Source organism: Medicago truncatula, chromosome 3 (assembly GCF_003473485.1).
Source record: "Medicago truncatula cultivar Jemalong A17 chromosome 3, MtrunA17r5.0-ANR, whole genome shotgun sequence".
Classification (NCBI taxonomy): Eukaryota; Viridiplantae; Streptophyta; class Magnoliopsida; order Fabales; family Fabaceae; genus Medicago; species Medicago truncatula.
In genome coordinates, this window is record NC_053044.1 from 1,895,928 (window position 1) to 1,910,671 (window position 14,744).

General features: G+C 34.3%; 1 protein-coding gene across 1 annotated transcript; it reads right to left on the minus strand.

The window, feature by feature from the left end:
• Window positions 1-1,902: 1,902 nt before the first annotated feature.
• LOC11409138 (peroxisome biogenesis protein 5) lies at window positions 1,903-14,729 on the minus strand. The gene is made up of 15 exons (XM_003598224.4): window positions 14,607-14,729; window positions 14,384-14,506; window positions 13,505-13,652; window positions 12,986-13,179; window positions 12,565-12,816; window positions 11,540-11,656; window positions 10,486-10,653; window positions 9,788-9,987; window positions 8,906-9,152; window positions 8,226-8,310; window positions 7,743-7,852; window positions 6,062-6,286; window positions 3,453-3,518; window positions 2,579-2,673; window positions 1,903-2,446 (listed from the first exon to the last, which is right to left on the minus strand). The coding sequence occupies exons 1-15, from the start codon at window positions 14,727-14,729 to the stop codon at window positions 2,365-2,367; spliced, it is 2,235 nt and encodes a 744-aa protein (XP_003598272.2). The 3' UTR covers window positions 1,903-2,364.
• Between the last annotated feature and the right edge of the window lie 15 nt (window positions 14,730-14,744).

Sequence of the window (14,744 nt, forward strand, 5' to 3'; positions counted from 1 at the left end):
TGGAAAAATTCAAGTTTTCACTTTTTAGTTTATTTTTTTTATATTTTTCCAATTTTGCCCCTGTATTACCCATATCTCATTCCTCACATTTCAGTCTGAAACATCAACTTAGTCTTTGACCCTTCTCTTTCCCGCTAAAATTTTCTCCATTCTGACCTCTCCTAATGTTGTGCCAGGAAATGCTGCTAACTTTGTGCCAGAAAATGTTGTGCCTAGAAATGCAGAAAGTGCAGGAAATGTTGTTGCAAATGCTGGACATGTATGATACTTAAATTTTAAGGATCGATTTGACAATTATTTAATTAATTGAAGGACTTATATGATTGATTATGTCATAGTTTATGAACTAATTTGATTGAATTTGCAATTTCAGGGTGTTGCACCAATGAGGTATGGCCTTAAAGGACTGGTTCTTTCAGCTAATAGGCCTAAACAAACACCAATGAGGGGTCCTGCACAAGCTCATCCAACTCCTCCTGGCATAATTAGAGTTTCATATCCAACCTATGGTTCACCCGGTTCAAATCAACCTCAATTCATGGAGTTTATACCAATCCCCCGAATTTCCAAAAAAGTGAACCTTCATGAAGTTTAAAATATACTTTTTGATTTGTAATATTTAGGCTTATTTGAATTATGCCTCATAGTTGGGTTTCCTTTCGCTTATCTTTACTTAAGACTCATGACTTGTTAATGCCCCATAATTGGGTTTCTTTTGCATATGTAATGTCTTAGACTTATGACTTATGACCTATGACTTTTGCCTAAGTAATATTTCAGTTTCAATTTGTGTGTCCTGGCTTTTTCACTTCGTTTTATACACATATGCTTTAAGGATCAATTTGATATCTGATTAAACAATTCAGAGACTTATTTGATGGGTGGTTTCTAATATAATGTAGGGATCTATTTGATAGATAGAGAAATAATTCAGGGAGTAATTTGATGGAAATATTATTACAGAAATGTTACATTTCTCAATCATCTTCAACCTCTTTTCATTATATTCAAAATCAGTCATGTGTTGTTCAAACCAAAATGACATCTCATATTTAATAGTTAAACAAACCTTTGGCAGAGGGCAAACATAGAATGGCCTTCCCGAGTTTTTATTAGTATTGGATTTTCTAACAACACAAATTCTAGGACACCAACATTCAAGCTCTCTCACATCACCATTAAACTTGGAGCTTGAAGATGAAGCTCGACTTTCATAACTGTTTTTTCCCATATTCCCACCCCCCATCATTTCAGATTCAATATCAATAGTTTTGCTTCAAGAAATTTTGAGGATTTTGGCTTTCAAATTCAATACGAAAAAATTAGGGTTTGTAGTTTTTTAAATTGGGGAAGAACTGAACCATTTTTTATTGGATGAAATTTTGGTGATTTTGAAGTGTAGATTACAAATTGTGTAATTAGGGTTCCAATTTTATACATTTGGGGAAGAAAGAATCATTTAGGAAGAAAGCCACCACATTTTCTGCAAATCAATCAAATTGGTCCTTTGAAATGTTTGTTATTATCGACCAAATTAGTCCATGCCTGCATGACGTCTGACATGTGAGAAGTTAACGGCCACATCATCCCCGTTAACGCTCCGTTTGAACAGAAGGACTAACTTGATTGACATTTAACAAATTCAGGGATTAAATTGATATTTTGCATAATTGAGGGATGAATTTGGCCGACCCGTGAAAATTCAAGGACAAATTTGATGATTCACTCAATAATTATTCTTCCACCTTATAAGTATTGCCAAAAGAATAATATTACACATGCCAAGTCATAATACATACGTATATATTAATAAATTCCATAACACATGTCCAGAAGAATGGTGGAGGAGAAAGTTTTAACCTAAAAAAAAGCCTAGGTACAAAGTCTAGTAAAACGAATATAATAGTTTTTCTCAAAGGTTTATTAACGGCTTGAGCTCAATCATTTGATTATTTATCAGGTAATAATAATAAAGTTAGAACAAGATGTGAAACGAATCTTGCTTATTTATATGCCTACATGCACAATGTGAATGAACCCAACTTATTAATGGAACAGCCACATTCCAATACTTCCGTAATACAGCTGTTATGTGATAAATAACTTTTGTATCAATCACAGATTTAGTACAATTATGCTGCCTATATCTCATATAAATATACTTTCATGATATGCACCATATGTTCAAAGATCAATAGAATGACTATGTATACACCTGCAGGCTTGATCACTTGATCAGTCTTTCACCACTCCTGCCGAATTTGTACGAACGGCGACACAGACCTACAGTGAGCTTTGGTAGAAATTGCACCGATCGAAAATGTTGGATTTGAATCTACTGTAACTTGCCCATTAGCACAAAACTTACTGTAGAGGGAACTCCTTCTGGAGAAGGTCCAAATTACGACTATCACAAGCTTCCAACATGTCATTCCTGGAAGCACAACTGGAACATGGGAGACAAAAGTTTGAGTAGCAGGAATATAAATTTTGAAAACTAACTTCTATGGTGTCTATCTTAATGGCCTCGGTCAAATACCATTCAGCGTTTCATTGTTAATGTATTTTGAAGTCATACCTCAATGAAATTCTCAAATATTGCCATGCATTCTCTGCTTTTGGATTCATGGCTAGCGCTCGAACATAATAACGAATAGACTCGTCATACATGCCCTGTAAGGAAATGCAGAGGTTAATAGCAAAGTATAGTTTCATAATACAGTTAGGATGCAACATATTAAATCAAGAGTTAACACCCCTTTTAGGCTTCCAAACACTCAAGTGGTATCAATTCGGTCCTCCAGCTTTAAATAAGACAAACCGGGTATTCACAAAGATAAATTGGGTAAAGGCTCAAGGTTTTTGGTTTTTTTGCCTCTCATGCTACTTTATCCTTACATAAGAACTCTTTGAACTTGAAACATGGACAAAAAAAAACTGTTTTACTTTATGTTGAACCTTAACTTTATTTATAAGAATGGGGAAAGCAAGGATCAAACTTATGAGTTATGACCACTAGGTCGCATGTGCTAATATCAATTTAAATGATCTATTTTCCAAAAAGCTAAGTTGATCTCCAACCAATATCATGGCCTCACAGGTAGAGGAATGATATTAGAGTGTAGATCAAACTTGTGTGCTTAACTTTTTTTTTTTAAGAAGCAACTTTTGTGTTTAACTTATCTGATGTTTTATTTTTTATTAAAAATCAAAATTATAAAGAGGGCAAAGGGTGCAGTGTACGCGGAAGCAAAGATGTTGTTTTTAGGATTTGAACCCGAGACGTCCAAACAAACTAAGACCAATTGGGTATTCATAAAGACAAATTGAAGACAAAATTATATATATATATATATAGAGAGAGAGAGAGAGGACCTATATTAAATTTTCCCTTTCTCAATTTGATAAAATTTACAATAAAATAAAGCTAAAAATCCGTGCAAGGAGTTTACCTGGTTTGCATAACTGATACCCATATTTGCCCAAGCACGAACATAATTAGGCTTTAAATCTAGCGCCTGGAGTGAAGATTGTTTTGGTCAATAGAAAAAACAAAATTCCACTGGGGAAGAATATAGTATATTTGATACAATTGAAATTGGGAATATTCTCATCATATAAAAACATAAAAACAGTAAAAGGAAAACAAAGTAAAACAAAATACATCCAATCTCTGCCAATACCTGTCAATGAAGTCTTACAATGATATAACAGCCTAATAATGAAGAGAGCAGTTTATGTTTTAGGAGATAGAATACAACAGAAACAAAAGTCTTTTCTCACTAGGTGAGGTTGGCTACATGGACCAAACAACACCAGTGTCCAATTGTAAATCACGTCTAGTGATAAACATTTAAATCTAAACCATTAATGGTTTAGCAAATAGTTTTTCTTTGTCTCCAACAAAAGACTACTGAATTACCCTCCACCAGATCTACTGTCAGGTGCCAAGATAAACTTATGCTAGTTTACTATAAAAAGAAGCGCAGGAATGTAATTCAATAGTTAGTTAGGTAATTTGCTAGTAGTAAGAGTATCTTAGGGGTAGTTTTCTGTTTAACTTTCTGTTGCATTCTGTTATTTTTAATTGCTGTTCTGTCGGCCCTATAATCTATAAAAATAGGGCTACCCTTCCAGTCAAGGTAGACAAACTCGCGATCCAACTCGTAGGATCGTCCGAGTTCACGATCTCACATCCCCTCGCCGTGCTGGAAAGTTGTCAGAATCGGTTTTTGGTGGTCGCGGATTGGATCGTAGTTGAAAAACGTAAACGCGTTGGTATCGTAGATCCAGACGAGTTAGTTTTGAAACCCAGGAAACCGGGTTCACGGGTCAGTTCGTGACCCGTTTGGTGCTTCGCTTTACAGAAATCTTGATCTTTTGGGTCGGATTCGTGACCCACATCGCCAAAAATGCATTTTTGCTATCAGAAAGGCAAAAAAAACGTGTTTCACTCTTCTTTTTCTCTGAAACGGTTTCAAATTCCCTCATTAAACCCATTGATTATTGAAAATCTTCCCAATAAAGACACTATCAATAATTAGGGAAATTTTCCAATACACCCATAAATCATGGAACATTACCAATGCAATTCCCATATTCATAGCACTCAATCTCCTCTCTCACGTTACTTATTTGGGAATTGACCATTGAGATAATTATGATTAAGTTTTATTGTTGTTATGGAGTTGTATGAGTACTGTTTTGAAGCTTTTTAAGTGTTCTTTTTTTCTTTTTCTGTTCTGGTCTGTGCATTGGGTTTTTTAAGATGGTTATAGGTGTTATTTGCTACCGTTTTGGAGTTTTAAAGATGTTTTTAGGTGTGATGTGTTACTGTTTTGAATTTTAGAGCTGTTTTAAGTTGTTTTAATGTGCTACTGTTAATGAATTTGAGTGTTATTTAAAGTTATTTTTCTATTAAATTATGTTGCGTCATATGAATATGTATGAATTTATATGTAATATATATGAATTTCTAAATTTGGTAGGATCTTACAATCCGTGTACGATCCCCCGATTCACGATCTCATGGGTCCTACCCGATCTTACTTAGGATCTCGAGTTTGTCTACCTTGCTTCCCGTGAGGATTAAGAAATTGTTATTTTTAATTGCTGTTCTGTGAAAGAGGATTAAGAAATTGTTATTTTTAACTCCTTGTGTACTAATTTTCTTTCTATCAAATAAACTCACTGGCAGATATCCTGTTTCTCTATCATTGGAAAATCAACCAGGTATAGGTTCCTAACATAGTAATATCTCTCTTTACTAGGGCTTCCATACTCTATAAGTCATCTCCGTGCATGCTCAAATCACTTAAAATTGAGACTCTTCCATCTTTTCGACACTAGGTCCTACCCTACCTTTCCTTCCTTCCAATACAGTTGCCCTGATCATGTCTTGAATGTCAACTCATGCATTGAAAAGTCTCACCTTATAATTTAATTAGTAGTTTCTTTACCTCCAACATTCAATCCCTACAACATTGAAGGTCTTATAACTGTTAGTAATATTTTCATTAAACTTGAGTGTCACTTTCCTACCACAAACAACACCTAAAGCACTTCTCCATCTAATCGACCTAAACTGGATCCTGCAGTATACAACTCCCTCTGTTTCATTATCATTTAGCATGACTGACTCAAGATGCTCAAGTATAGTCTCCAATTTTCATCTTGAAGCCACAAGCAGTTCTCCTTGTACTCAACTTACATTCTTAGTAATCCAATTTACTTCAACTTAAACAAGGGTAGTGCATACACAAGTCCCATACTCCAATACCACAATAAGCCAACATGCAGTTGCTTAAATATTCTATTTTATCAATAACGTCCTTATTCTTACACATAACAAACTCCATTCGGAAACATCAGTACATATACAGAACTATTAACCAATGATATATGCTACAATAAGATAAGCCTAGATTTTGAACAGAGTCAAGACCCCAAACTTAAATGCCAATAAATGACCACGTCAAAGTCACACTTCTTATGAATTAAATTTAAATGTCATAAAATACATTAAAGTTACAGCCAAATCAGGATTGATTCCAGTACATACCTGTTGATAAGCCGCTATTGCATCAGCACTTTGAACACTGTTTGCTTGTGTTGCACCAAGCTTGTTCCAGAGAGAGTAATCTTGTGGCTTAAGCTTCAATGCCTGTTCAAAAGCTGCAATGGCTTTGTCATATTCTCTTGATAAGTTGTACAGGACCCCAAGAACTATGTGAACATCTGCATCATCAGGTGAGATTACAGCTGCTTCGTTGAATAATCTAGCAACCTGCAAAAAGGAATATCAATCTTTCAAAACTAACTATAAGATATATTTGAATGACTATTGTTATATAAGTGTTTCAGGATGTTTGTCAGATAAAACTAGGCTTCAAAAAGAAGTTAGAATCGGGGATGAGATAGAAGGTATAGTGTTGAAGCTAAACATCGTTACATAATTGTTTCAGTATGTTTATCCGATAAAACTTGGCTTCAAATAAAAGAAGGATGAGATAGGGAGGTCTAGCATTGAAGGTAAGCTTTATGTCATTGCTCAAATTTTGTATGGCCTTCCAAACAAGTCACCGGTGAGATTATGAAGCACGGATACAGATACGGACACGGACACGCTGACACGCCGTGCTTCATATAATAAAACTGCCATCCATATTTATTTAATCCAGTAATAAACATAATGGACAGTCATTTTTCAGAAAGGAAAACAAATCAAGGCTCTTATTTCCATTTTATATTTTCAATAAAGCCAACAACTTAAAAGATGCATTTACAAAGGCGCCGCTCGGAGGAGGGTTGATTGTACATATGAATGACAAAAAAATGCATCCCAACTTGATTGAAACGTTAAAATAATGGACTGGGATTGGGAGAATATATGTTAATACACTATTGCGTTGTTTGGGACTCCTGTGAGAATGCATCTTCCATTGTGTGGGTCCCACTCCCACTTTTCTGGTTTTCTTTAATCTGTTTGAGCTTTTTCAGGATATTTGTACCTTGTTTTAGTTCAAGGTTTACCCCAACTAGGGTGCTTTAAGGTGTCCACAGTTTATTCTTTGCATCAACTGCCACTTCACCATTTTAGTATGGATCAAATTTGTGACACCTTCTAGTAAGGGGTTCAGCTGCTGTAAGCATTATCGTTCATGAAAGCCAGCAGTGATTTCATGGGTTGGAGCTTGGTGGTTTACTCTTGGGCACGACTTTATTGACTTATGATTTTGGTGTTTCTCCTTGGTTTATCCAAGATATGTTTTTGGATTTGGTTACCTCACTTGCCAGTTTTCTCTTTTTCAAAGGGTATATATGTAACAAGCTGGCTTTAAAAAAAAATGTAACAAGCTCAAAAACTAGTAAGCTGTAGCTTGAGAGTGAGTAAATAAGAAAATATCTTAAAATATCATGATATTATAAGATTAGTTCTATATTTCCTAGTTATTATCATGATTTGTTTTCTAATGTCCCTATTTATTTAGAATTAGGAGTTGTGTATCCCTATAAATAGAGGTTAGTGTTTAATCTTTTGTAACATGTTATTAACAATAAAATTACACTATTAGCATATTCAATCAAAGTCTTCATTATTTATCTTCTTCTTTTATCTAAAACTCAATTTCAAATTACAACAAAGTCGTATCTCACTAGGTGGGGTCAGCTATATGGACATATCTAAATCATAATGTACTTTTAGCAGACATGATATTCAGGAAGCATTCAATTCCACTTACATCAGCATAGTACAAAGAATCAGACATCTCAGGTGGGGCAATCGTTCCATATTTTGGGTGATTTCGTAGCCATCCAAATAGATACTTCAAAGCAGCATTTTGCTCCAGTTCTGCAAAAACCAACACATATGTTCAATAATTTTTATTTAGGAATCCAATGTTAAACCTACAAGTCATTTGCATCAATGCTTACAATAATAAATTCACTAAAATAGAAGACAACAACAAAATGGACTATTAGAATCCTAAGCATGAATAATAGGAAGTTAAGTAAATATAAATATTTTAGTTTCTCAAAAGATCTCTCCAAAGTCCAAGCCCTACAATTTCTATTGAATAAAAACTTAAAAAATTAGAAGAATTGAACACAAAATCAATTCAAGCGTCAAAGCATGGTATGACAAAGCAGCCTTTGAATTTACATTAATTTTCTATTGTACAAGATATCATTTATTGAGATATCAGAAGCAGTCAGTCACTGACCATTTGTATGACTGACACCAAGAGCAAGAAGCACCTCCAAGTTTGTTGGATCAGCCTCTTGTGCACGCATCATCGCTGCAATCGCCTGTGTAGGTTTGAAAAGTTTTTACAAAAGCTATAAGTTACTGCATAAAGAAGCATGTAAAATACAAAGTGATAGATCAATCGTAGTATAACTAAGAAGAATGTGGTTGACTAAACTGTATAATTAACAATAAACATTCCTGTAAAAAAGGGCGAGGTAGAGAAAGAAAGCAAAATGATTTACTACAAAAACAACAAAGAATTAACAATATGATGCTATACAGTATACTCTATGGAAATACCCATTTAATATTATTTTTGTAAATATGAAATGGTCAACAAATATAAACTAACTGAAACCATTTTATGTCAAATTTATAAAATTCACAGGATGAAATGATTACCGCATACGTTGAAAAATTACATCATACTATATAAAGAAGCAAAATAGAATAGCATATTTAGTTGGACAGAAACACTGTTCTGCTATAGGCAGTTGAAACATAAATACAAATAAATTGATAAAAAATTGGTAATTCTGTAGAAAATCTGTACAGCGCCATGTTAATGTATTATTTGTAGTGGTTAGTAAAAAACAAATGTTATAACAGTCTACACAAATAGGAGAGTTTATCAACAAGAAAGCATAACCTAACCTGTTGATCATCGTCATTTTCTGCATGTGCTATTCCGAGTAGTCTCCATCCTTCGGAATTTTCAGGGTTTTTCAAGACTTCGGCTTCTAGTGCTAGAACTGCTTCACTTAAAAGCCCTTTCCTGAACAGATCTTGGCCTTCTTTTAGTGGATTTGGATGACCAACATAAGGATTTAAATCTGAAAACACATACACACCCCTTGAACTATCTGACCGCTGCTTGGCAGCAACTTGCTCATTCAAGAACCTTCACATAACCCCAAAAGAGATTCTGATTAATTCAAGGGAATAACCTCCATGCTGGCATTAAACACTTTCAAGTTTAAGGGGAACGTAAGTGGGCACAACCCAAATATGTAGTGTTACAATATAGTAGCAATATCTTATATTTTTTTATGAATTACTTCTATTATTATAATACATTACGTGATATAGGTTATAGGTTAATTAATTACAAATGGAATATACATCCGATCAATGCAAGGTGTCTATCATAGTGATTTACATTGATAATCAATGAATGTTGAGTTTCTGCAAGTAATTTCACCTTTCGAAAAGGAGAAACTGGTATCTTTGAACTAAAAATAACTAGGAAAAAGGGAATCAAGAATGATAAGAAATATCTATCTTCAAGGGGAAAGGTAGAAATCAGACTAAAACATTTAATTAATATAGAATTCTAAATAGATCAGCCTAAAACAGATTTCCAATCTCTTCGCAACTTCCAATTCTATTCATGGAAGTCCGCATAATGGTGTAGTCCAGGGTTATTCAATAATTACTTGAAAGAAAAGTTGTTTTTCTTTGATAAATGCAGTAAATAAATCTTTATGTAAGGGTGAAAAAATATTGAAATTCAATTAATGAAAAAGTTTGACTTACTCATCATATGCCTGAGCCCAATTATCCGAAGAGCCTTCCCCAAAGGCTCCTTCACCAATCTGCTGACCGAATTCCTCAGCCCAGTCATTAACATGCAACTTCGAGAATTCATCAACCCACTGGTCATCAGCTGCTCCATTTTGTTGTCTTTCTGTTGCAAATTCATTCGCCCACAGTTCAGGTCCCGCTCTAGGATAAGCCTTCAATCCACAAATCAGTGTCCAAAATTAGAGAAAAAGGACTTGTCAATTAGTTAATCCTACTGTTGCACCAAGACTCAACTCTCAACTTTAATGAAGTACTGAATTCAAAAGATAACACAATAACTTGTTCACAATGATGTAGGCACGCACAAGTAATAACAATGGTAAGTCTATAATGTTTAACATCCCGAAGAAAAAAAGAGAAATAATATTCTTGGAAATCAAAGTGATAGAACCCATACTAACACCTGTTTCCCATATAGATAGGACTCCTCAAGAACTCAACACAAAACTTGGATAACATTTTTGAAGATAAGGTGGGGTAAAAGCATTTATATTTTAAAGGAAATGCCTCTTCCTATTTTTGTCTCATACACATTCAGCAAACAAGAAAAACATCCTGATAAATATTAGTATTTTTTAACTGAATATAAGCCGATCAATACTCGATAAAAAGCTTGCAAATGAATGTTGTTTCCTGCTTATTGGACATGCCTTATTATTTAAGAATTCACCAGCCCATGCATCACCATGATTATACTGCTGCTGGTATTCTGTTGCCCAATCTCCAGGTGCGGGTAATGCAGACTCTTTAACTTGATTGTCATCGATAATCAACTCACCACGGCTCATCTTTGATACAAATTGAAGGAACTTCGAGTTCTGCATACCAAAAGAACATGTTATTGAAATTTTGTATTTCAGGTTTCATAAAAGAGGAAAGAAAAGCCACAAGAGGATAAGATGTTTTGTATGGCAAGGACACAATAATAAAGCACAATAAAAATAGGCTCATCAACATAAAGGTTGTTATTCCCTCCATGATATTTATACATCAACAAAAAACCCCGAAAAACAACAACATAAACAGTAAACAAGCATAGAGATTTTTCCTCACTCTTGTAATCTCCCTTTTCATCGCCATAAATTTTGTAATAACTCAGCTGTTTTATTAGGGAAAAAACAACATACTCCTAAACCAGCCAAAGCACAAAAAATAAAAAATAAGAAAAAGAATGATGCAAAATATCAAGTCAAGACATCTCCTGGCAGACACCTTTAGCTTTTACACTCAAGGAGGCCAAGAATACCGTTCTCTATCAAAAGAATTTGAGACGACTAAGATACTGTCACAAAACTCGAGCATTACACTCCAGAACAAAACAGTAAATAGCAGCATATTACTGGAATAAACTTCCCTGGTGCGATAAATGAGGGATAATTGATGTTTGTTGACAAGTTACTCTTGTTGTGCTAACCTAAGCTAGATGATTGAATCTTATAAACGAGAGATTGTTGATTCAGGTAAATGAACATAATAGTCATGTGCCTTAAAATTGCCAGCTTTATCATACAATAAGGAAAATTTGACAAATTCAATATCTATCAACAATATTCAATTATTCACAATGAAAAGAGAAAATTAATTTAACAAGAAGGTAAAGAAAAATATTACTGAACTTTCTATCTTTAATGTCATAAATAATAAAGTACTGGATTGCAATATGTTGTGAAGTATAAATTGAACAGTCAAGAGCAATGGATGAACCTGAAATTTAGGGTCAGCATTCTGGGCCAATGTATTTGCAAGCATACGAGTCTGCTCCATAGCAGCAATGTTGGACATGTTCATACCTCGCATTTGATCTACTGATGACAATTGAGACTGAAAGATGTAACCAAGAAGAAGAAAAAAAATCAACAATATAATATAAAGTGGAATAAAAATAATGTAGGTGTAACATTGAGAAATCAATGAATAGAAAATATTTAAAAATGCCAATATAAAACTAGCCTACAGATACCAGCATCAAGACCGATGAAAAAAGAAGGCATTGCATCGAAGACATATTATGTGGACACACACGCATGGCTGCCCGCATAAACACCATTTTTTTTTTCTTTCTGTTACCGGCTATATTTTACTTCGATCCCACCCATTTTCAACATTCTGATTGAAATTATAATAATCTCAAACAGAAAAGAAATTAAACTACAACTCTGCTAGATATATTCTGGAGCTGTTCATCACACAGCTCTTTCTTTTGATGTGTATGCTGGGAGGGCACAAGAGATGGACGCGAACATCAAGACCAAGGAAGAAATAATATGAAGAATTATTTTGGAAGAAAGCTATTGCTGAAGAAAGGGAAATAATTGATTGTGAAACTGAAACTAAAAGGAATAGCCATACAGTGGTGGAAGCAACATTTTAGGCTAGGAAACCCTAAAATTTAAAATTGCTAATAAATGGAGACCATACAAAGGAAGCAATTTCAACCGAATAAATATAAGATGTACTTATTCAGAAGATTTAATAGACTGACTAGAAATAGGTATTACATGACTAACGTTATTTCGAATTTAGAGTTTGTGCAGATTTCACCGCGAAATACAAGAGTAACTCTACAATGTTTGCTTTCTTAGTCAGTTCAACATAACAAGTTTCCTCAACAAAGATAAAGGGTTTGAATTGCATGTTATTGATAGATTCAATATTATGCTTGAGTGCAGATATATGTGACCGAGAGAATTAAAATTATAGCTACAAATAGAACAGTGAAGACTTCTCACATGTTCAAATTCAGAAGCCCAACCATTTGCACCATGCTGTTGCTCAAATGAGTTGGCCCATGCATCGGGATTATCATATCTTTCCCTATTTTGACTGAATTCGGTAATCCATCCGTCTGAAGCATGAGCACCCTGTATCAGGTTTCCTTGAGACTCGTTCCAATAATCTTCAAGCTCCCTATGTCTTTCAGGCATAGGGCCCTTGCCACGGACATTGCTGTCAATATCTAGAGAGGACAGAAGAGCATTTACCTAAAAAGTAATACATGTGATAAGTCTAGAGATACATAATCAATACTCACTTTTGCCCTCAAAGAAAAGTTCAGTCTTCAGAGCATTATGTGTGTATGCAGATAATTAATTTAATAATCGGAAAAAAAGTAAGCGGAAACTAGATGAAGGTATCCGTGAATTTCCTTACTTGAGCATGGATAAATTCTTCACTTTTATCTGCAAAGAGATGCCTAGCCATTATGCTGCTACGGTCACGTATACATTGTTTATCGCCTTCAGATAAACCCAATACTGGAAGAGGGGCAGGATGAAAAGGTATTCCACCGCGACTGCTGTCAAGAAATGAGTGCAAAAAGGTAGATAGAACTCTTTGCGGTGTCCCTGACATATTGGAAAGAAAACAACATCAATTTGTGTCTCTTTTTTTATGTTAACCATCTCAAAGCATCAAATAATATGCCCATCAACTGTAAGAGCTTATTTAAGCTTATATTACAACATAGGCATTTCATTATAATATATAAGCTCCTCAAAATAGCTTATAGAAATAACATATACAGTTTCTCCTCAATCCCAGTTGAACAAAAAGAACAACTTATGCAACCTCACTTTTGGGATAAAAAGCACTTAATGGACTTCTTTACTCAAACACATCCTTAAAACACAAAACAAGACAATCCAAAGAGGAAATGAACTTTGAAATTACCATCCAGTGTGGGTTGATGAAGCTGTGGTGGTAGCTGTCCCCTACCATCATAGAGCCGGAGTTGATTTCCATCACCTTGTATCTCATCCCACGTTTCATCAAACCCACCCGCACCCGCAGACCTAAACCTATTCAAAAACTCTGAACCCTACACCATCCAAAATTCATATTGAAATTCAAATAACTAAACAAACCAAATTCATCCAGTCAATATAGATACAAGTCAACCAACACACACATAAACATAAGCATAAAGCCTGATTTTGAAATCCAAACCATACACTATTCCAAATTCATACTACGTACACTACTCTTAAAATTCAAAACATTGTAATCCAATTTGCGTTTTTGACAATAGGAAACATATCAATAGTTACTAAAGTGAGTTTAGTAAAAGTATTGTGTATTCGTACACCTTCATTGCATTTCTTAATTTGTGTAAAAATCTTAAACAACGCTCATTTCAAAACAGAGGGAGTGTAAGTAAACCAATACATACACAAAAAGATAAACATTTAAGCAGAAGGAATAATTCCAAACCCTGCACCGCTACAAAAATGAATAAATTTAAAATAAATAAACCAACCAAATTAATTCATACATTCGATTTGAGCTGTGTTATTGGAACATCAAAATACAAACACTATAAATGTTTATCTCTAGCTCTCATACTTTTTTATCTTCTACAACTAACACACATTTCAAAAATACTCGTAAGAGCCAAAGGATGACATACTTGATATAAAAAATTAATTTTTGCATTTAAATTAGATACAAGTCCATGAAAACATAAATATAAACATAAGCATAATTTCAAATAGTTTTACACCGTGATCGAATAAATACACATCATAATTAATTAATTGTTTTAATCCTGACCTGAGAATTAGCATCGAGAAAAGGTTTATCGAATTCGGAACCAGGTAGCTGGGTATGAGGTTGAGAGTAAAATTGCGATGCAGAAGGAGTGGATGTTGATGTAGGAATTTCCTTCAACCTCTCCTATAATAATATAATTAAATTAAACAATTCAGTTAGTTATGAATTGAATAGAATTGAATTGAATTGAATTGAATTGAATTGAATATGAAAGAGAGAGTACCTGATTTTTTGAGGAAGAACCGAGGAGAGCATTAGCAAGAGAACCGAGAGGGTTTTGAGAGGAAGAAGAAGCAGAAGGGTCAGGACAAGAAGTAGCACCTGTGATAAGATCACGCATCGCCATAGTATATATTCAACT

Coding starts and splice junctions, on each gene's coding strand:
- LOC11409138 (XM_003598224.4), bottom strand. CDS start 14,729: ATGGCGATGCGTGATCTTATCACAGGTGCTACTTCTTGTCCTGACCCT. Junction 12,817..12,985: donor AAGAATTTATCCATGCTCAA/GTAAGGAAATTC, acceptor ATTACTTTTTAG/GTAAATGCTCTTCTGTCCTC. Junction 2,674..3,452: donor GTATCAGTTATGCAAACCAG/GTAAACTCCTTG, acceptor ATTTCCTTACAG/GGCATGTATGACGAGTCTAT.